This window comes from Homalodisca vitripennis, chromosome 3, assembly GCF_021130785.1.
Source record: "Homalodisca vitripennis isolate AUS2020 chromosome 3, UT_GWSS_2.1, whole genome shotgun sequence".
Classification (NCBI taxonomy): Eukaryota; Metazoa; Arthropoda; class Insecta; order Hemiptera; family Cicadellidae; genus Homalodisca; species Homalodisca vitripennis.
In genome coordinates this window covers 99303965-99327605 of record NC_060209.1, presented here as the reverse complement: position 1 = coordinate 99327605, position 23641 = coordinate 99303965, and the positions used below count along the sequence as shown (strand labels likewise).

General features: G+C 34.0%; 2 protein-coding genes across 2 annotated transcripts in view; one reads left to right on the top strand and one right to left on the bottom strand.

The window, feature by feature from the left end:
* LOC124357246 (luciferin sulfotransferase-like) overlaps positions 1 to 6461 on the top strand; it is a 21215-nt gene extending 14754 nt beyond the window's left edge. The window contains exon 7 of the mRNA XM_046808800.1: positions 183 to 6461. Within this exon, the coding sequence (XP_046664756.1) occupies positions 183 to 458 (276 nt within the window). The 3' untranslated portion in view covers positions 459 to 6461. The remainder of the gene's footprint in view (positions 1 to 182) is intronic.
* The window catches only part of LOC124358300 (beta-galactosidase-1-like protein 2), a 27023-nt gene continuing 7377 nt past the window's right edge, over positions 3996 to 23641 (bottom strand). The window contains exons 4-10 of the mRNA XM_046810596.1: positions 23138 to 23290; positions 19318 to 19464; positions 15181 to 15368; positions 12724 to 12980; positions 7787 to 7999; positions 7433 to 7664; positions 3996 to 4160 (exon numbers count right to left, since the gene is read on the bottom strand). Of these exons, the coding sequence (XP_046666552.1) occupies positions 4092 to 4160; positions 7433 to 7664; positions 7787 to 7999; positions 12724 to 12980; positions 15181 to 15368; positions 19318 to 19464; positions 23138 to 23290 (1259 nt within the window). The 3' untranslated portion in view covers positions 3996 to 4091. The remainder of the gene's footprint in view (positions 4161 to 7432; positions 7665 to 7786; positions 8000 to 12723; positions 12981 to 15180; positions 15369 to 19317; positions 19465 to 23137; positions 23291 to 23641) is intronic.

The following is a 23641-nucleotide window of genomic DNA, read 5'->3' as shown; positions in this document are numbered from 1 at the left end:
TGATACTTCTCAATAGTGACTCAGACTGACATTCTAGTTCTACGATCCAGATTATGTTGACTAATCCTCCAAGAAGGATTAATTAATAGCACATAAAATCTAAATTTACATGCTGTATATTTCTCTCACAAAGTAGCTTTGATTTACCTACTCTATCATAAGCTCAAGGGTATTTTGTGCAGGACCTACGCTCAGTAGTCAGAAGGACTACAGAGTTCCTGGAAGAGAGCTACAACGAGGAGCAAGAGAGAATTCTAATAGAACATCTCAGCTTTTCCAACATGAGAGACAATAAGGCAGTCAATTATGCTGATGTAACACAGGGTAAGGACATGGCATTCATGAGGCAAGGTGAAACAGAGGCTTGGAAAAAAGAGATGAGCCCTCAGTTTGCCAAAAGATTTGAAGAATGGACTGCCAATAAACTCAAAGGCACAGACTTCCCTTTGCCAAGTTAAATTAGGACACTTAAGTAACTCTGCTGTTGTATGTTTTCAGATAGTTATATGTAGTTCACTATATCTTGAAAATCTATAGAGGAATCAACTAAATTAACCCTAGACATTTGTATTAAATGGGATTAATGACATATATCCAATTATAGTATTAGATGTATGGATAAGAGAATTAACTCCCTGTGGCACGAACTGTATTTCTAACAAATGAAGATGGCCTCATTTTGGCATAATTGGGATATCCAGCTAATGAACCTACCTACTCTTATGTTTGTCATAATACATAAATGTATCAACATGAGTAATAAATCATTACCAACGTTTAAACTAGGAACACTTAAATAAGTACACATAACGTAGCTATGGTTGGTAAGGGTTGATTCAATTGGATTTGAGTTTACCTACAGTTCACTATCCTTTAATTGCAGCATCTGGTGTCTGACACTAAAATAAAACCGGAGCTAAACTCAAAATTCAACTTGGTACATCTTTCCTTTTTTTATTGTCATTCATGCCATGACAACAGCAATTGTTGAAAATCTGATTTGTCTTTGTTACAATTCACTCCATTATGCCAAAATACAATATGTTTGGTTATTTGGTAGGAGGGGTTGCCTTTTATCTTGGTGTATGTTTTATTTTTTTCTATATTTGTAATGTTTTCTCACTATTTCATGTTGCAATTTTACTTGGTGAATTAAATTAATAAAGGTTTTTTAATAAATAAATGTTTGTTTTTGCATGTATACAATATAACAGTGTGCTTTAACTTTAGTAATATTGCCTCACTGTACTGTTTTACAAAATATAATTATTGTTAATTATTTACATCTTTATCATTTTAAATAGTAATTATTAGCTGTAGGTCAATTTTATAGATGTACAATTCAAAATTGTATGGCTTTATTTTGGTACACATTTTTATATTTAGTTCTACATATTAAATAAAAGAAAAACTTTTTAATTTTAAAAATTTTACAAACTACAAAATTTGGTTGTTTATGGTATTTTTCTTCTCACAAATAATGATTTCTAAGCTGAAAATATATGTATACTGCATTGTTTAATATCAGCAACCATGTGTGAGTATGTATAATATTGTAGTGAGTACCTATATTATAAAACTTAAATAGATCACATGTGTGTCAGCATGATCTATCGTCACAGAGGTATATCCAAACCACATAGCCATTCAAGTCCTCCATTTTCCAGATTCTTTAGACCAACTGTCTCCAAGATATAAACACAGAAAGCAGTTGTTGAATAGGTGTTATACAGTCTGAGGTGTTAACTCCACAATCTCATAACTGATCAAGTAATACTATATTCAAACCTCCATGAACTACATCTGCCAATCCCAATTTAAAAATTGGTGCACAAGACTATTCCCTCCAAGAACGATTCAAACCAACCGATGCGTCAGTCTTATCTGCAATCAGTAGCTTTTTCCTACCATTTGAAATATCCCAGGATGATGCCCAGTTGGCAATAGGCGAGAAGATCTTCGCTTTCAGCTGTACGGAGAGATGGTCCACATTATCTTAACCCAACTTCCTTGATGGAGGAGATTCCATAAAATGGGTAGGTCAGAAGTGGACATAATCTTCCTAAACTTTCAAAGACGTTTTAATTGGCTATATGTTAGTCATTTTGACGTTTAACATTACATTACTGAGGCAAAGTAGAAAGGTTACCATAAAAGTTCCACTAATCGTTTTGATAAACCTGTTAAGTAGAAAAAGAACCTCTTGTACATGTGCACTATTAAGCTACACAGGTATACAATACTCAGCAGTGAGTAAAGAAGGAAAAGAGGGAGAAAGAGGTATACAAAACTTGACCATTGGCTACCCAAGATGTCCCAGTGAGATGTTGTATAATGTTGGCCATGTTTTTATCTTAGTTTACAACCTTTTTTAAGTGAGTGTTTATTGTGTTTAACACTATCAAAAAGTGTGTTAAATTTATAGTAAGTCTGTTTTAGGTGCAAACAAGATACTTCTGTTTTTGTACTGTTTGGATTCAGCATCCAGGTTCTTTAGTCTGTGACGACTAAGATCATCTCTAAGGGCCCGATCTGTTTGCTGAATGTCTTAATGTTAATATACCAAAGTGATACTGTCAGCAAAGATTGTATTAGGTTCGTAGATGAGTTTAGGTCAAGGGTTAGTGGTCAGAAGTTTACACATTAAAAAGTAAAGAGCAAGAACTGTCAATACTGACTCCTGAAGGAGCCAACATTGAGTTGCTTGGAGGAAAGGACAAGGCAACAGATTATACAATTTCACTAGAAAATATTTTCTCCATATTCTGTTATACGAAGAGACTGTTGTGCATACGTTTTTATTTTTATTTTCCAATTAGCCCATTTTCAATGAAGGTCTAAGAACTAACAGATGGTTACAACAATTACAACTAGGTCTGGAACCAGCTTAATCTAAGAAATGCTGACATTGAGAATTGGTAATCTGTTATAGATTAGTGTTTCCTCCAGTTTATACTGTAACATACATTCAACAGAGCTGCTGGACATAGCTCTCAACAAGCTCAGGATTTTAGTGTAGTTTCAAAACAAATATAACCTTAGATCTTTTGAAGGTTGTAGGCAATTTACCTATTACCGATATTATATTAAGAACTGTAAGAAACTGATTATTACTTTGCTTCTGGTGTGCTATGTAGGAATTCTAGGAAGATCTCATCAAGTCTAGCTACCTTATCAGTTGGCCGGCCAGTGATGGCCTCTTCTAGGTCCTAAAAATCTAAAATGGTCTGGACATTGTCCATGGTGCTTCCTGATTACACTTTATTTCATTTAATTTTTGGGTTATACACATATCAGATAGTTGACGACCAGCCTTTAATTTAACTTCCAATATGCAATGGACACGTTACTCAACAATGGAAAAAGATGGCAAGCTGTATTAACAGGGATTACGCCTTTGTTAAACAACATAAGTTAGCTCTAATAAGAAAATATAAGTGATCCTGTATACTTCAGAAACCTAGGTTCAAAACTATCATTTATTTTATTTTAATTATTTTTCTCAAAATACCAATACACATAGTATAATGTATTTCACATTTTTATTTGCAGTTCCACATTTTTATTTGTAACATTGTTATAATCCAAAATAACATAACTAACTGTTACTTTTCAGCAAATATATGAAACAAGATAGTTTAAGAAATGTAGCTAATTTGTTATTCTTTCAGAATTAAAATATTTTCAAAGCTTAGTCCTTTCTCCTATAACTATGTGTAATTTTTCCCCAATAGATCATGTTGCTATAGGAAATGAAAAATTACTCTTTTTACTTCTCATTTAACCTTTTTACAATATGTTAACTTAAGGTGATTATTTAAAATGATTATGAATTTTCCACAAATTTTATGAACTGGTACATACGACTGAACTTTAACTTACCAACATTTACAAACAGTGCATTTTAATTTGATTTAAAAAAAATACTAGCTCTAACAGAACAAATTAAAGGGTTATTTTTCAGTACACTTAGAAAATTTTATAGAAAAACAAAATATAAGAAAATAAGAGTTTATTCACAAAATTTCATTCTATATACAAAACACCCCTAGAATGTACAACACAATGTAAGAAATCTTACATCTCTTAAATTACAAAAATATTGGATCCGTGAGCAATTGTATTGTCGGAGCGTTGACATAGTGCTCGAAGATCATTATCTGAAAATATAAACATGATAATAAATTTACAACATTTCCCTTTAAAATAAGTGTTATGACTAAATTCTTGTTTTTTATAAATCTTTTTTTGTTCTATAACTCATTTTTAGTAATTGGATCATAAAAGTGTCAACTGAAGATGTGGACTAACTGTACTAACTCTAGAGTGTGATCACAACGTTAAAAGATTTATAAACCAATTAAATTTTCTTTTTGCAGATATAATGCTAATACATTGCAAGATTTTATTGTTATTACACCTGTATGCAATAATTTTAAATACTCAAAATTAGGACTGGCTAATGCAAGAACATTTACACTATTATAAAAAGTATATTGTATACATTTAGATCATTGTTAATATTTTCACTTTTTTCCACGCATGAATAAATATATCTGATTGAGGTTTTGATTGAAAAAGTCTATCCAGGATTTCTTTACATTGTTCTCTTTACTCTAGATACTTTATTCAATTTTATACTCATTTTAGTAATTTATAGCTACCCCCCTATTGAGCACTGATTCTTTGATTTATTATAAAGCACAATGTAAACTTATCAGCATGATTGAATAAGAGTTATGTTATTACATCTAATCCATTATAGAATGTAAGCTGATTGAATAATCACTGGAAGTGTTAAAATATAATATATCACTAGCTACATTATTCTTTGTTGACATTCATATCATGATGTCATCTGATGTTAAATTAAAATTTGCTTGATTCATGCCTTCTTGTTATAGTTTGATTTATAAGTATATTGATTTAAGTATATATATGTATCGTTTACTTTAGTTTTCTTTTATATGGCCTTCTTTTATATGGTTTTCTTTATTTTATGGTTATTCTTTCCTCAGACAGATAAAATAACAATTTATTATAAGAAACCTGTTTAGTTACTTTATTTGTTCCTTTAGATTGATAATAATTATTATGTGTATAATCTGTTCCTGTATATATTGTAAATTGATGGAAATAAACTAATTCAATGAATGAATATTCATTCTAGAATTGTTATTTAGAGTTGTAATTTCATTTTGAACTGTGCTAAATGTCTGTGAAAACAACATCTGTAAACGTAAAAAATGCACACAAATAATGCACTCTATTGTGAAACAAAACGTGTTTTACTCAATCTAATACAACCCAAGATGCAACTTAATGCAATTCAAATAAAAAATGCAGTTTGATGCAAAACAATGATGCGATCAAACACAATAGAGACAAATGTTGTTCCACTTAATGTGGCATAATCACCCTAATTCAAACAGAGGATGTAATCCACTGTAATACAAACAATTATACAACCTGATACGAAATAATCAAAAGTTGCTACCTGACACAAACAAACAGAGAACCCTCATCAAGAAGTATCCTTTACCTGTTCCACATTGTGTCAAAGGCCGCTTTGTATGTGCTCTATTAGTATACTTTATTATTGCCTTAATAAATTCAGTTTGAAGTTCAGCTCTGTAAAAAATCTCTTATGTATACAAACAAAACAAATTAAAAGTTCTAAAAATTTTGGAATCCATCTTTGTTTATTGGTGATATAGAAGTGGACATATCTGATTTAACTGGATTGCTACGGTTTCTTTTGGACAATGACATTGATTTGGGGTAGGCAGTTGGACAAGATTTTAGGAAAATCAGCGAAGCCAATTTTCATTTCCCAATATCTTGAACAATAAAACCCTGGTAAAAAGTATTTACCACTGCCTCTGCTCGAGTCTCACGTGTCTTATTTGATAATCCTCTGAGGAGACGCAACCACAAATATCAACACAATTTTCACCCTAAAAAAAAATCAGCTATGTTGGGTTTACTGCCCCCCTATTCATTGCAGCAACCGTTGAGACTATGCCATGATTATTTACATGAGTGTGCAGTATTTATTAAATCCCATACTTGTTAATGCATGAGCAAGTTAACGATGCACATTCATATAACACAAAGCATAGGAGTTAACCCATTGCGGACAAAAGACACACGCTACACGTCCGACTGTTCAGTGGACCAAGCGCCGAAAGACGTACACTATGTTTTTTCTGTTCGCCATTTAGCAATTATTGTTTATTTCGTGCTTATTTCACTAGAATGCCATCAGATGCTCTCAGTTACATTTAGTACTACATTGTTTTTGCAGTAGCAGTCTAATATCAGCTGGAAAATATCAGCTGTTACTAATATGATCTTCACTTTCATTTTAAGTTTCGTTTGTAATAAATGGTGGTTGATCGCAATTTTTGTTTGCAATGGGCAATAAAGTGTTCTTCAGAACTTGTTCTTTTTGTTAATTACACTTTATTGTTAATATTTCATTCGCCTTTGGATAATTTTGCTTCAGAGTATCAATCAACAAACGTAAGCAGAATATTTTAGTATACAATTCATTAGTTTAGATTTTATTATTTTAGTTCAGTACTTATCTAAATAAATAAATGCATAAAGTATTACATAAAAAAATATAATTTTAAAATAGTGCAGTTAAAAGTACCACAAGTAAACTATGTAAGTGCCACGGCAGAGCGGCTGACTGCCTACAGCTGTAAATAACTCTGGTCACACGCTAAAGTTTTTTGTCACCCTCAATGGGTTAAATTACTGGTACAAAACTTTTAAGCTCTTAGTATATATTTAAACAAAATAAGTAATGTAAAAAATTTAGAAATGTGTTTATAATTTTTTTAATAACTAACCATTTTTAGTGTCAGATTGTTTTTCTATTGTACTGCACAATTATAAATCTCCAAACCTACTCTAATCCTACTTGGGGGCAGCATGTCCTGCAGAAGCTTTAGTGGGTCAAATCCTGTGGAATTAAAAAAAGAATTCTTTTTTTGTTCAACATTGTGTGGAAGCATTCTTTGTTAATACCAAGTAGTTCTTGTTTGGTTATATCTATAATGGTTGGTTTTTGTATGAAGTATTCTTTATTTTATCACTTTCGATATTTTAAATTATTGTTGAGACTGGGTCTCTGGGATGTCCAAATTGTTACCTATAATGTCTGACATTGGATGACAACACTCCTTGTTTCTAAAGTTTTCAGATCGATTTTTTTTTTTTTTTTTTTTTTTTTTTTTTTTTTTTTTTTTTTTTTTTTTTTTTTTTTTGGCCACACGGTTTTGAATTATTCTTTGTTTAAATATGCATTTTGAAGATGGTTGAAGCATCTGTACTATTTCTTATACCACCTGCATATTCATACAAATATTACCAATAATATTTTAATCTCAAAAAAGAGAGTTAGTTAGGGATAATGACTAACCGTGTTTTGACCAGCTCTGAGCAATGGAGCTGGTATATACATGGTTAGCTGAGGACCTCCAGAGAAGTACCGGCCGATGTTGAAGCCATTAACATAGACAACACCTCTCTTCCAGGCTCTAATATCAAGGAATGTGTCAGAGATCTGGTCAGATGAAAGGTGGAATTCTGCCTTAATCAAACTGGGAGCCTCCTTTTCTCCAACCCTCACTCTGTCCTGCCATCCTGACAATCTAAAACACAAGGGAAACAGTGACAGCACATACAGAGTACATGCTTTATGTTTTATTGTACACTATTAAAAACTGTTATTTACTTTACACAACTATATCAACTTAAAATACCAAATACTCACCTGCTGACCCACTCCGATAAGAAAGGCATGCCAACCACATCGATGCCAGACGTGAACTCTGCCCCCTCAAGAGTGATACTGTTGTCAGGCCCTAGCCCCTTCTTCTGTGAGAGCCATTCCAGTGTCTTGACATAGTTGATACGACCACAGTTCTCAACCAACAGCTCCAGTGTGTGCTCCCCAGGACCCACTTTCAGCTCAAGCTCATCTTCTCTGTAATCATAATAGCTCGTATTGCTTAAGCCACTGAGTTGCATCACTGTCATTTTATTGTCATTTATATTACAATTTATTACACTAAAGCTGCCGGAGACACAACACTTAAGGCAACTACCGGACTGGACGCTTTCTCACCACTAGGGGCTCAGCTCAAGATTGTGCAGATGTGTACAAGACATCGTTGTAAATGTAGGTTTTTATATAGTCATCTTCAATAGTAGCAAGATACACACTATGACTTTTCATATAGAAGTGAGGAACCAGAGTGTCCTTAATTTAGTTGCACAACTCACTTATCAGCTACGCCCTAGTATACAGCTCATAACACACATTGCTTATTGTTGGCTACTACGAGGATGCATCTAAACATAGTTGCTACAACCACGACAGTTCTCAACCAAGGCTATTCATTGTCTGCAACAAAGCCTACAACATCGACCTCACAAGCAATCATGTCCATTTATAGTTGATCCTGTATTTTTGTTTGATTTGAAGTATCATTGTATTTTAATTGCACAGCTGTGTTTAATTTTTAATATTCTCTACATTTTACTATTATTCCCTTGGCTGACCGGCATCATATTACTAATTATCAAAACTGAAAATGTTATCAAACAAATATCAATAAACTAATTCACAAATTAACATCAGTAGTAAGGCTGTCACAAGACATCTCAATACAATGTTAATGTTCAGCTATTTAGCACGGCATAACTTACAAATTAAAAAATAATGTGAAAAACATTTTCTCAATTTGAGATACTACAAACAATTCTAAGGAAACATCTTTTGTAGCTACCAATTCGAGCGATGTTTAGTAATTGAATTTGTGCCCATTTTTAATGGCCAATAGGTGACTAGAATTAGCAAATACAAAATGATTTGAATACTTCTGTTGTTATTGTTATGACTGAATAACAATGTTTAAATAAATTTTACTCTAAATTGATAAAATCTTGATTGTAATATAATCTTGATTGAAATCTTGACAGTTTCAAGTTCACGAGTGATGGCAGTTAGCAAATGCAACAGAACAAATGTAAATAGCCACTCACAGAGAGCAAACTACAATGATTATTTTGTTGTTTGAAGTGCCTTTTTTTGCCATTACCAATCTTTAATGTCGAACCTGCCTTAGCTTGAGTGGGGCCCCTCCCCTTCCTAGGCACTACAGTTAGGACTATACGGGGTGATAAAAAAGTAAGTTGTACACCCCCTTAACTTTTATGTTATTTTAGATATGTGAAATATGTTTGCGGCACTTTTACTAGCTGCAAAGGGCTACACTATTAATGATAGTTTTCAAATTTTAGAACCTCAGGGGTTAGGGTGGTGGGGGGTAACTCCAAAATTTTCAAATAGCACTTATAGTCTTGTAACATATCATTTTAACCCTTCAAGACGGGAGTATTTAAATGCAAGCCGGATCCTGCTGCGGGACTATTTTTCCAGATCGCGCCATATTTTCGCAAGCTTTTACAAAAACCTTTTTTTCTCGGGCTGTAGGCACTTTATCAACACAATTGTATTATTGAATTACAAAAAGAAAAATTAAATGTAATAACACTTCCGAAAATAATCTCACTCTAACCAAACAAAGATATATATAACCAACACGTTGCTGCACATTTCACAATAACCTACATTATAAATGTAAGTTATACACACTCCTACGTGATTCTAAAGTTACAACACTGATTGGGATAACTAAAAAATGTAGCTTGCCATTATATTATTTAACAAAATAATATTAAAAACACAAGACAACAATCACAGAACGCATTGCATAGCAACAAGTTGCACCGGCGCGAACGAACTGAGTACGCACAATGTCAAGGTCAGATGCTGTTTTGTAAACAATACAGCTGTCTCTGTCGCACTCATTTTCGACTGCAAACAGCTGCAAAAGATCGACCAACTCATAGACAACGTATTCCATATAGCCCGAGTCCGATATAGTTCACCAAAATAACGACAGGTTTCACCACATGACGGAATGTCGTCATGACGTTAAATACATGTCAAACCGCAGCTGACTACATTTTTGGGATGACGTTTTATACATGTCAAACCAGCTTGAAGGGTTAAAGGTCTTTGTTAGTCATAAAGAAATATATAAATAAAATGTACTTAAAGAATTGAAATCGGAACACTCTAAAAGAAATGGCAGCCCCAAACGCATTATTGTGATTCATAACTAATTTAATACCTAATTTAACAAATAATGAAAAATAAATTAAGACAAAACTTATTTGGGCAATTACAGATAAGTATTGTATTAGGGAGGGAGTAGTTGGGAAAACTATACCCTTTTGTTAATCTGATTCTTAACTTATGCAATGCTTTTATCCAATCAGTTTCCCAAATTTCTTGAAAAACAGTTTGCTTGAAATGTCTGACTTATTCAGTTACCAAATACTGGTTTCCTACAGAGTTTAATTGTTCTTTTTAAATTCAGAGAATGACATACGTACGTTATTAGGATAACACCCTAAACTTAATGTTTTAATGTGTAATTCAGTAACCCCTGTTCTGAACATATAAACAGCTGAGAATTGTTTGGTCAGCTGAGCGTATGTTGGCATAATCGAGATAGATATATAAACAACTGAGCATAGTTGGGCAGCTGAGCGTATGTTTGCAATTCATTCGATTGCAATCTTTTGTAATGTTGTGTTTCAAAATTTTATTGAATAAATGTAGTTACCAATTGACATTCTGGTTTACTGAAGTCTTGGTTTAGAAACTACAAATACTAGTATGTACACCTTTAGTAATCAAATTTCTCAGGTAATTAAAACATGGTTTTTTTCAATAGAAGAACATGCAGAACTCGTTCTACTCTGTGGCCAAGTAGGAAATTACAACGGTACTAAAGAAGCTTTTAATGAAAGACACCCTGGCCATACTATTAGCAGGACAGCAGTCACTAAATTAAATCAGAAGTTTCAACGAACTGGGAGTGTTACAGATGAGCCCAGAACTGGTCGACCCAATACAGCTGAAGCAGTTGAAGTAGGTGTTTTAGCAGAATTGTTTACCTCCCCACAACACTCAGCTACAAGTGTTGCACGTAAACACAACTTAACACTTTGGTTAGTGAAGAAGGCCTTAATGGTTCATAAGTTTCACCCTTATAAACTCACTCTTGTACAAGAACTGAATGAAGATCATTTTAAAAGAAGGCTAGAATTTCGTGAGATCATGATACAGAGGCTTGAATCGAGAGCAGTATATTCTTTTAATATTCTTTTTACTGACAAAGCATCATTTGAACTGACAAGCTAACCGACAATACTGTAGGTATTAGGAACAGGAGAACCCTTACTGGTACCAGAAACGCCATACCTAACACCCACAGAAATTAAACATATGGGCCAGTATGATTGGTAATTTTATCATAGGACTATTTTTTATTGATGGCAACTTGAATGGTGTAACCTACAACATGCTAAACACACACGTAATTCCAGCTCTCAACAATGTAATAGAAATAACTATAACCAGATGATAATCATGTTTTAATAGAGATGTATTTTTTTAACAAGATGGAGCCCCTCCCCACTAAGCAAGAGTTGTAAGGGATTTGTTGAACCAGCAATTCCCTATTCATTGGATTGGCCAGCCCAGTCACCTGACCTAAACATACTAGATTTCTTTTGTGGGGCCATTTGAAATCAGTAGTATACAGCTCAAAGCCAGAATCTATTGAACAATTAAGAGAGGGAATACAGACTGAATGTAGAATAATTAGAAATGAAACATTTCTAAATGTCAGGAACATGTATGAACAAAGACTATATTACAGTATGGAGGTCCACGGAGAGCAAATTTGAACACTAATTTGAGGTTTAGAGTTGACCATTTCTTAATTAATTTAATATTTTTAAAATATTCAGTATCCATTACTCATAACTGATTTGATTACAAATGTATAAACAATGGATAGTAAGAGAACATATGTTATCGTATTTAACTATGAAACAAAATTAGAAAATAATTAGACTTTTAATACATTTTAAAAACTTACCATAGGGTATTTTTCAATTTAAAATTCTTTTATGCCTATATAATTGATGTGATTTTTAATTTTAAATGAAACAATAATTCATAACCATAAGTTACATTTGCTGATTGGTTCTGTTTTAATACTGTCAAATTTAAAATTGTGAGGCAGAAAATTGTTATATTATAAAATTAATTTACAAATTACCATACATGATAAAAACCTTGAGAATATTTCTAGCTGATTTTGAATCACTGTACAAAATTGTTGCAAAATTCCATTCACCTATAAAATGGAAAAATAACAATTGAATTTTGTATTCTTTGCTGGCTATCCAAGAATACAAACTAACTACACTAGGACTGTAACTCTTGACTGCTTCATGTTATAGTTGCAGTTTTGTTTATAAAAACTCTATCAAGCTTAAATACTTTATTTTGGTGTGGGGCCCCTCTAAGTGCAGTACCTGGTGCACCTGCCTAAGTCCAACTCTGCTTCAATATACAAAATTTTAAAAGCTTTAAAATCTCCAGTATCCAATCCTTACATGGGAGTAACCTGGCCCCTAACCTGTTTTCACTGGCATTACAATTATCATTACGGTTTTGTAGTTCCAGTTAGCAAATATTATCAAAGTTTGGAAATAAAAAACTTTAAGAAACATAAAAGTGGTTTCAGGAGATCTAAAGGTTGTAGAGAACACTTCACTTACTGAGATGCCCAAAATCCAAACTCGTCTGTCTGACTACCCTCTGAGAGAACAATTGTCTGACGCTTGTTGTCCACCAGAACTATGAGCACGTCCCTCACTCTGCCTTTCAGCCTCAGCTTGGCTCCTAGTTCATTCACCTTGATGCCTCTAGTGTACTTCACGTATCCAAAGCTCTGGTGTCTTCCTTCCCCATCCACTGGGAGGTCTTCCATAAAGATGAAATCCTTGCGATTTTTCAGTTCACCTTTTGGGGTTGGCTGGAAATAAACAACTATTCTTTTAAAAAGTAACTAAATGACAAAAACAAGGTATAGACCAAATAATTGACCAAGTTAAACCAATCAATGCTAGCAATTTTAAATGTTTTCACCACGTCTGATAAGCCGATGCCACAGCATTCAAAGGGTTAGAAACAAACTAATTGTACACTTTTTTTGTGAACAAAACTTTTTTACCAGAGATATCTTTATATGTGCATTTTATTCATAATGAGGCATTACCTCACCTGGTTTAACTTTTTTTAATATCGTTTTAACCAGTCTGGATATAAGTTTCTCCACATTCTGTGCCTCTAGAGCCATCCTATTTAAATGTACAAAACAGGGATTTTGTTATATGTTCACTCATTCTATGGAAAGAATTAGTGTAATCCTAGTATAACTGTATATTTAATTTCAATAAAAACACTATATAGTATGACATAAATTCAATTAAATTAAAATTTTTTGTGAATTAAAAGATTTACTTGAGACCTATTTACAGCCTGAAACAACAGACATGCAAACTACTGGATTAACCTTGGAACTGACAATCAACATTATAATGTCAATCTGACATGCACCCGTTTTGTCAGTTCATAAAGTACACAAGTCAAAACTACTACCACTATTGCTATACAATTTCAAACAGAAAGAATTGCTGATTTTAATGGTGAAATTTGTTTTGCTGTTTTGGCAACAGTAATGTCACAGTGACGTCATATAATAGCCAGAATGATCATCTTCATCTAGCCATTTCGAAGCAGGTGTCTGTCTGTTTTGGTCTTTAGATTTAATCATAAAAGATATTTATTTCACAATGTATTAATTACTTTTAAACGAGTTTATGGATCTTTTCAAATCGATATGTAATGTTTTTGTTAGAAATTTCATGGTTTTATTTGTAATATATCGTAATTAGTACGCCAAGGTCAATATAAACTATTGTGCAGTGCAGTGAAAGTGTTTGGGACCTACAATATTAGTGATAAGTGATGGGCAATGCTTATTATGTTGGTTTATAGCTTGTTATAGCTTTGTTTAAAGCTCTTATTTGAATAATGTCCCAAAATTTTGCTGATTTTTGACATTAGGAAACTCAGTCTCAGACGACCTAGGTCTTGACAGTGACACCTAGGTTTCCCTCTTTACGCTTTTTAAAACCCCAAACTAAGCCAATATTGCAGCAAGAGTTCAAAATTAGTATTTATTCATTGTAATATTAATGTAATCAGTGAAATATTTTCATATCAACATTTAAGTAAGAAAAAGCTTTTGATTTTTCCAAACCTGTCACTCCCAACACCATTTTGTACCTATGCATCTATGAACCTACACTTGCAAGAATACCAGGTAATTATTATTAATTTATTTATTATTTTGTAGTCCACAAAATTCGCTGATATATTTTGGAAACATTTAGTGTAAAAATTATATATTTCACTATTATTTGAAAATGATCCATAATAAGAAATTTAGGTATGCCCAACACTTTTCTAAACTAAAACTTTAAAAATTAGAAATTGGTTATTAATTTATTTATTGTTTTGTAATGGATATAATTCTCTAAATTGAGAATACTTTGGAAATAGTGTAAGAATTATATTTTACGTAATGTTTTAGAATAATCGTACTCATAGTAACAAATGAAGTCTTTTGTGTACTATTTGTGGTTTTTACAATATATTTAATTTTCTTCAAGAGAACCGGATACCATTATATATTTTCTTAAACTAGATATAATGAAAAATAAACTGCCTATTTGAGGTTCTAATACTTATTACATTATCACAACTTTACCAGATGCAGTCCCACTACTTAAAAAAATTTAGTAAAGTCATTTTTTTATGGTTTATTCATAATGTTTTATGCCATAATTATCTCCACATCCTACTAAAAATATAATGTATTAGACATATAGGTTTATAGTAAAAATGTATTTTTTTGCACATTTTTGAAGTACGGGTACATAACACTACAAAACGGATGGCCTGCCATCTGAGGAAAAATGACCAAAAGTTCCAGGGTTAATGCAAAATCATATTTGAATGATTATATATTTGGTTCTTTAGGGAAACTGTTGCATTTCAATAATTTGTATAATAGGTGATTGTAAATAAAACAGAAGGAAATGTTATTTTAAGGTACTACGCCATTCTCTCTACACGTTGCTATATGATATTAGTAAAACAGTAATTACCAGCTGTGAGACGATCTGAGGCCAGGGCAGTTCCTGTGTCAGCTGTAAGGAAAGAGCCAGGATACGAGGCAGTGCAATGGGTGGTGGTGGTGGATGGTACAGGTGAGAATGGATTTCCCGAAAGAGCTCTAGGGTGGCAGTGTACTTCACTGTGTAATCTCCAGCCTCTGTCACAATTGCGTCATAGTCTGCAACATTGTGTCACTTGGCTGATCAGCTTTCTTTTGTATGAGGGCTGTCCAGAAAGTAACAGACATTTTGAAATAAAAAATTAACAAAGTGAAAATAACTATTTTACTATTTAAATTTGAAGGTAAATTCTTAGGCTATCTTTCTACATAATTGTGATTTAAATTAAGACATTTATCATTACATGGTACTAGTCTTTCAATACCCTCTCTGTAGAAATCTACTGCCTGTTAGTTCACCCACTTGTTTACACCGACATGCAGTTAAGCGTCATTGTCAAATCATTGCATAGCGAGCCATATCTTCATCGCTAGATATAGGTGGTAATCGCTCGGGCCAAATCCTAGCCATACAGCAGGTGATTGAAAACTTCCCATCCAAGGACTCTTGGGTATGATTGGGCGTGTGTGGACAAGTGTTGTCGTGGAGAAACAAAACCTTCTTGTCGAGTTTTCCCTGAGTGTACTTGGCAATACTTGTCTGAATTGACAGTTTGGCCATGTTCAAGAAAATCAACAAGAATCACTCCCTGAGCGTCCCAAAACAAAGCAACCATGATTTTTCTTGCCAGCAGCGTTTGCAGATACTTCCTGTTTCTTGGTCGAATCCGTGTGTTCCCATTCCATCGACTGCCATTTTGTTTTACAGCTGATGTGTTTTACCCACTCTTGTTCGCGGTTACGATACAATCAATGACTTGGTTTCCACTTTTGTCATAGCCTTCCAAAATGTCAATGCTTGCAGCAAGTACTTTTTTTGAGATTTTCGGTTATGACTTTCAAAGCCCACCTAAAATATACAAATGTTGTTGTTGATATCATGAATACCAATCTTCAACATGTATACAACTGGTGTCAGGGAGAGGGACTGAAAGTAAATCCCTCTAAGACAGTAGTTGTACCATTCACTAGGAAAAAGAAACTAGAGTCTCTTTCTAGGCTGAAACTCGCATCCACACAGCTTGAGTGGTCAAAGACAGTCAAATATTTAGGACTGACTCTAGACCATAAGCTTACGTGGAATGATCATCTTAACACTATCCTGCACAAAGCAAAGTGGGCGCTCATGACGTCCAGGAGACTTGCAGGAATCTCATGGGGCGTAAAAACCCCATATAGCACTATGGCTTTACAAAGCAGTTGTAAGGCCTCAAATCACTTATGGTTCATTAGTCTGGTGGACAAAGGTGAATCAGGTAACTGCCAAAGCCAAGCTTGAAAGCTTACAAAGGCTTGGCACAATCTTTGCAACCGGAGCATTCAGGAGCAGTCCCTCAGCAACCCTCGAGGTGGCTTTAGGACTTCTACCTCTTGATGTCCATATAAAAGCTGAAGCGCGTAAGTCAGCTTATCGGCTGATGGTTGCTGGCTTGTGGAGGAATGGCGCGTCTAACGCGAGCCATGGCGCCATCACTGAAGCTGTAAACCCAAGCGCTATTCTCGAAATGGTCTCCGACATAATGAGAACGGAGTTCGTATTTAATAAGCCATTCTCTGTTGACTTCTACTCCAGAGATGAGTGGAAATCGCAAGATAACATCCCAACAATAAGAAAGAGCTTTGTCTGGTACACGGATGGCTCGCTTATTAAGGGTAGAACTGGATATGGAGTGTTTAGTCAATCCCCTAGAACTGCCCTTTGCGGCAGTTTGGGTCGGAACTGCTCCATATTTCAAGCCGAAATCTATGGTATCCTAGCCTGTGCCAATCTAGGCCTCACTAGAGGGTACCAGGGAATGAACATCTGTATAATGTCAGACAGTCAGGCAGCTCTTAAAGCTCTTGACTCCAACAGCATCTCATCCAGGCTTGTGTGGGAGTGCTTTAACACTCTCTGCAAGCTTGGATCACGCAACTTTGTGCGTCTTGGTTGGGTACTGGGCCACACAGGCATAGGTGGTAACGAATGCGCCGACAGGCTTGCCAAAAGCGGAGCAAGCATGCCATACACCGGTCCAGAACCGAGTTGTGGTATAAGCAAGTCAGCCGCCTACCAAAGTATAAACAAATGGTCCAGGAAGACACACCGCTTGCGGTGGCAAAGTCACCAAGGACAAGCACTCGGCAAAAGACTGCTTGCTGATTCTAGCTCCGGCTTCACCAGATGGCTGATGGGGCTGGGCAGGGATCGGGTTAAGCAAGTGATTGCCTTGATCACTGGACACGGCCACTTCAGGAAACACCTAAACACTCTAGGTTTACGACATGAGGACTCGGAGTGTAGACTCTGCAATAAGTCTGAAGAGACTGCAAAACACATAATACTGGAGTGTGAGAGACTGGGAGCAAGGAGAAGGGCTCTTTTCGGTGATAAACAACCAGGCGACGAACCAGATGCTAGTATCGGGGAAAAGCTTCTTAGCCTAATTAAGGGCACAAAGATAGGCTTACCCCTCTAACATCAAAGGGGCACACAATAAGCTCAGGTTGACGTGTGAGGATCTGTGAATCCACCCCAATACCCCAAAGCAAAAAAAAAAAAAAAAAAAAAGCCCACCTTGTACAAAATTTGTGGTAACCAAGTTTTCCAACCACGATTTCATTAACTTAACTCCATGCAATTTAGGAGAAATATTCTGAGAGTTCTAAAATTGTTAGATGATGATTTTCACGGATCGTTTCTTTGATTTTCACCACCAATTCATCACTCACAAGACTAGGCCTACCATTGTGATGCTCATTATGGACACTCAAACGTTCTCTTTTTAAATCAATGCACCCACTGCCTCACTCAGTTTTCATTCACTATTCCTTAACTATACACATCACAAATCTGGTGATAAATTTCAACTGATTTTCACCAACAAAATGAAAATGGAAGGTAGTTTCTAATTTAGTGGTACAGTAGATCCATTCATTTTTATTTCAATAATCATATTGCTGTCTGTCAACTTTCAAATAAGTGTCCTTTTCTGGGAGAGTTGTATTACATAATTGAAAGATATAAGCAAATACAGATTCAAACTTTAATTCTCCCTCTTTTCAAATAGCTTATATTACAAGAAGAAGCATACAACCCCTTGTGATGTGAGGCTAGATAAAATAAATAAAGAGAAGAGTAACAAATGTCATTATCTAACCAATAATGTGAAATAAGAAAATAACAATGAGTAACAAACTAGTATTCATTTAGTAATTGATATAGAACAAACACAGTAATAAGGTGGAGCAAAAAGTCAACCAGAAAATGTATGAAAGTCCCTATTGGGAGTTTTAACCTAATACTGTCTTCAAGCACATAGGATTAACATTATTGAAATATATGAAGGAGGGACATACTAGATAGAGCAATCAATATTTGAATAATGAAGGATACATAAAATGGAGATATTTAACTTAAAGTAATAAAGATGAATAGACCATTTGCATTTCGTCAGTAATAAAACTGGACTTGCTTAAATTTAATCAATTGAAATATGGATATTTATAAGAATATGACTTTTAACTTTTATTTCATGTTTACTAAATTTTATATAGATATAAAAAACTAAAACATATCTTAATACAGAAATGCATGAGAACGAAGGAGAATAAATGCAATTTCATATATTATAACATCACAATGAAAAATAAATGAATGAATAAAATACATAATAGTAGAATTGAAGAATGTAACACTTCAAGGTTAACAAGACATTATTTTGTATTTACAAATAATTAACAGATATATATTTTGTATCTAAATTTTGTATATTTCACGTTAATTTTTATCTACTCCTTTTCAAAAACATACTTTGTGTTTAACATGACTTCCCATTAGTTGTATGAGTTTGATTTATTATTATTTGTATTGTCTATATTATCTATATTGAGGTAAATATTTAATAATTCTTAATACGCTTTCTCTGCAACATTAATTTAATTACATATCTTAATGATATATAACACTATTGACAGCTGAATGTTTATCACTAATTTCTAGTTTAAGAATAAAACTAAAGAGGCTAACCATAACTGGAAATATCTGGATGGTAGGAGTCCTCAGTATCGTCATTGTTGGCACCATTCAGAAATCCAAAAGTGGTTCCTCCATGGAACACGTACAGATTGACAGATGCAGGGAATGCCAGAATCTCCTTCAATTTCTCCAGGTACACTGTAAAAATGCTTGTTTAAAAATATTATGAAATCTTCAATGACCAATAAAATACAAGCCTACTTAATCTGCATTAATAACAACAAGAAATTGTGTCTCAATTTTGAACACAAGGACCACACAATATTCACCGATGTATATGAAGCAGTAAATAGGAACATCAGAAGATAAAGACAGTTTAGACTGAACAATCTAAACCAAATTCGTAGTCTAATTTATCAAAGGTAAGAAATGTACAATGCAGATCACTGTGCTGGGCAACTAGTTTGTGCATGCCCATTAATCTGTTGACGAGTGCGCACAGCATTTGCCGTGCTGCTATGACGGTCCATACTGAGTGCCTCATTGACCAGTGACAGACTTTTAGGGAGTAAAATAAAAAAAACTTTTAAATGTTAATAAATTTGTTTATTATAGTTTAAATGTATATAAAACTACATTTTAGATTGTTAAAAGCAATAATCTCGTTTTAAAACTTTGCTAGTGTGTGACACTGTTCAAAACAAGGATATATACAAAGGGCGACCTCACATGTTGAACATTCATAGCTGGTTTCTTTTCTTCTTTGTCCACTTCGAGTGGTGTGTTTGCACACATAGCACTGCCTGAGTAGTACGCTTCTTTGTGTCATTCTGGAGGAGTGGCCTTATAAAATGGTGACCTTGGAGGCATAGCGGGTCTTGTATCCCGCCTCCGTAAAATAGTTTAAAAGTTATCACCAGATGCCACCACGATACAGGACTAGCAACACTGTACAGCGACACTATTAAGAACAACTGAAAAGTTCCAAAAATCTCCGCTAGACGTCACAGTAAGTCAGTGAGAACGAACTGACACTCATTAGTCTGCAACGGAAAATGCTGTGCTCCCTCATATGGGACCAAACGGCAAATGCCGTGCGCACTCATTTGGGTATGTTTTGCTGCACTCGTCAACAGGTTAATCACTTTTCCCCTCCAAACGGCATAGAACAGTCATTTCATTAAATCAACATACTGTAAAAAACAAAATCACATGTATTTGTTTTTGCCTAAAACATGTGTTTTGACGTCTTTTGCATTGTTTATATTTTCTTGAGATAAAACTAAGATGAAAATTAATATGAAATCGAGTTCTGGAAGATGTATAGTTAAATTAAAGTTAGTTTACGTGTTTCAACACAAATCTTTATTGATTGAACTTTTTTAATTTTGTCTGACTTTTGTTCCAGACTATTACTTAGTTACTGTGTTCTAGTGTATCTTTGCTGGGAACAGGCAGACTCAAGAAGCAACAGTGAACATTATAAGTTTCATGGAACATGAGAATAAAGTGGACAACTTTATTATTGACCCAAAAAAGGTTTGAGAGTGAATGACAGCCGTGTTTCTTTGCTAACTCTTAAGCATTTAAGTGTGGAAAAATATGCACTAAGATACTAGTTTGGAGTTTCGAAACCCAAATAATAAAAGGAAGCTTTCAAAACCGTGACAGGTCTTGATGACTTTGATGTCAGTGTAGTTAGGCGAGTGTTGTTGATCATTTTTATTTGATGGAGAATTGCCTTTCAATACAGAAGAAAATACATGTCAAACTGCATCGAGATTTAAATTTCAGAGAAACCATTACCAGTCTAAAAAGTCTGAAAAACATTGAATATAATGAAGAAAGACCAAAACCAATAGACATACTCTGACTGTAACACAAGATGTGATAAACAAACAATCTGTGTATATATATATATATATATTACAGAATTACAGGCAAGAAAACCATCCTTTCGTTATACCGATGATTCATAGTACATCGGCTCAACCACGTTTCAGGCACACGTTGGTCTGATGATTCTCACACAGGTTCGCTGCACTATTTTCAAAAAGAGAGCGGCTTAAGTTTTGAAATCCCACGGTCGCAAAATTACACACTTCCTTCATAACATCCTGAGCTCAATTCAATAGAGCTAATTTGGGTGAATGTAAAGAATTTGGTGCAGCTCTTAATTTCAGAACTCAAATTCAATGATGATGAATGTTTAACCAATAAAAGTGTTTCGATTACCAAAGTAGGCTGGAAAAAGAAAACTGAAAAGGTAAAAAACGTGAAGAATACTTTATTGGAAATCATGCTTATTTGAAAGATAATTGAATATTTTGATATTAGTCTTTAAATTTAATCGAGTGAAGAAAAGAACAGTGACTCAAATATGGAGAGAGCAAAGATGATGATGATATTGATACGTAAGGAAAATAAAACTGATAAAAAAGTTGCAATCGTCATAACTAAGTTTTATAAATGTATCATATATATTGTATATTGCTGCCAGACTGACACTGATCGATCGACCTAGTTTTCTGTGTTCCTTTATAGTTGTTAATGCTTTGTTTATTGACAGTTTCAATAAATAATTATGATGTAAAAATATACTTTTCCCTTATCAAGGTGGTCATAAAAAAATATATGTAGCTTGTTTAAAAACAACATTCAAATCAAGTAAACACTACAAAAATAGAAGCTGACCTAAATTTTGAAAATACTGTACACAATTGGCTGCAGGGAAATATGGTGAGGGATATTCACTATCTCTTGCACTACCTCTCCTACACGCCACCTCCTACACAAGCACCATGGTTCGAACATACCACAATCAGAGTTGCTACCAAGAAGAAATAAAAAGTGAATCAAAGCCAAACAATATGAAAAATTTGCTTCTGTAAAGGTACTATATCAATTTTTGTGCTATGAATGTGATTATGGAGAGATATAAGACAGTAAATATATAGTTTTTAGGACATCCCTCTTTCTGAATACGCTTTCTATTTTTTTAATTTTTATTTACTTTTTTTATTCATTTAACTTTATCTTTTATTCATTATCATTTATTTTTGGATTGAAATATTGTTTCAGCCTGATTGAAACCAAGTACTGATAATTAATCATTTTAAGCCTGTAACTTAAAAATACAATATATCTGGGTTCATATCCTACTTTGCCAGAACTGAAATTAATCCAGAGTCACATTTGGTGGACCTTGTAGTCTGAAAATTTAATTTTATACGTTCTAATTAACTGAGTATTATCAAAGCCTATCACTAAGAAGACTGGCATCATTTCTCTTTTGTCTGTCTGTCTGTACACATGATATATACATAACAAATTAAGCTATATAGTAGAAATTTTGAATGGAACTTTCCATATTTAGAGCCTATAAACAGGGTAAGAGTACAATAGAACACATGTTATATAATAGGCTTCACTAAGACCATGGGATTATTCTTGACAGCATTCTGGCCACATGAGGGACATGCACTATCATCAAATTCAATTTTGCCTATATAAAAATGTAGTTTTATGCAAAATTGTAAGTCTATAGCTCAATTTTCTCTTGAGATATCCTCTGCAGACAGAAAGAAGAGAAATTTACCCAGCCCACTTTGTAATAGATTGCACTGAAGCTCAGCCAATTATGTGAATGGTGCACCAGGTAAGACAACACAGTAATTTGCATTTGTGAATAGAGACTAAGAAGCTATTTCCTAACTCTTTTCTGTTATTACACCAACTAATATAATACATCATCATAACTCCATGTAACATTTGTAACATATTATGTGAGTTACAAATACTGTTTCCCAACCTCCCCAACCTGCTGTGCAGACAGTAATAGCCAAGGCATTGATATTTTACAAGTACTCACCCAGAGAATGGAAGGTTTCATGCTGTGGCTTGTCCCAATGGTCAAACCAGCCAGTCCAAAATTCCATAGCCATAATGGGCCGGTCAGGCTGCAACTGTTGAAGAGTTCTCATCTGAAGTGGTCCATCCATTTTGAAGTTTGCAGTTTGAAGCACTGTGCAATATCAAATTGACAATAAAATGTAGTGTTTTGATGTTTGAAAAACAGTTAATAGTGCTACTAAGTCTATTCCATTGGTTTTTAAATAGTTATTAGTTATATAGTTGAAAATTTTCCCCACACTACGAGACCATAGCAGGGATCAAGTTCAAACAGTCCATGGTAGTCTGTATTAGCAGTGTCTGTGTCAATTTTTTTTGTCTTGTTATAACATAGATTCCAGTATTCAGTTTTCTACATCTAGATTGTCAGTGTCCAGCTGTATCCTAAGTGTTTTGCCTCTGTTGCCACCTTAACACTGGGTATGCCATTATGATTTGTTGTATTTTAGCTTCGTTAACTACA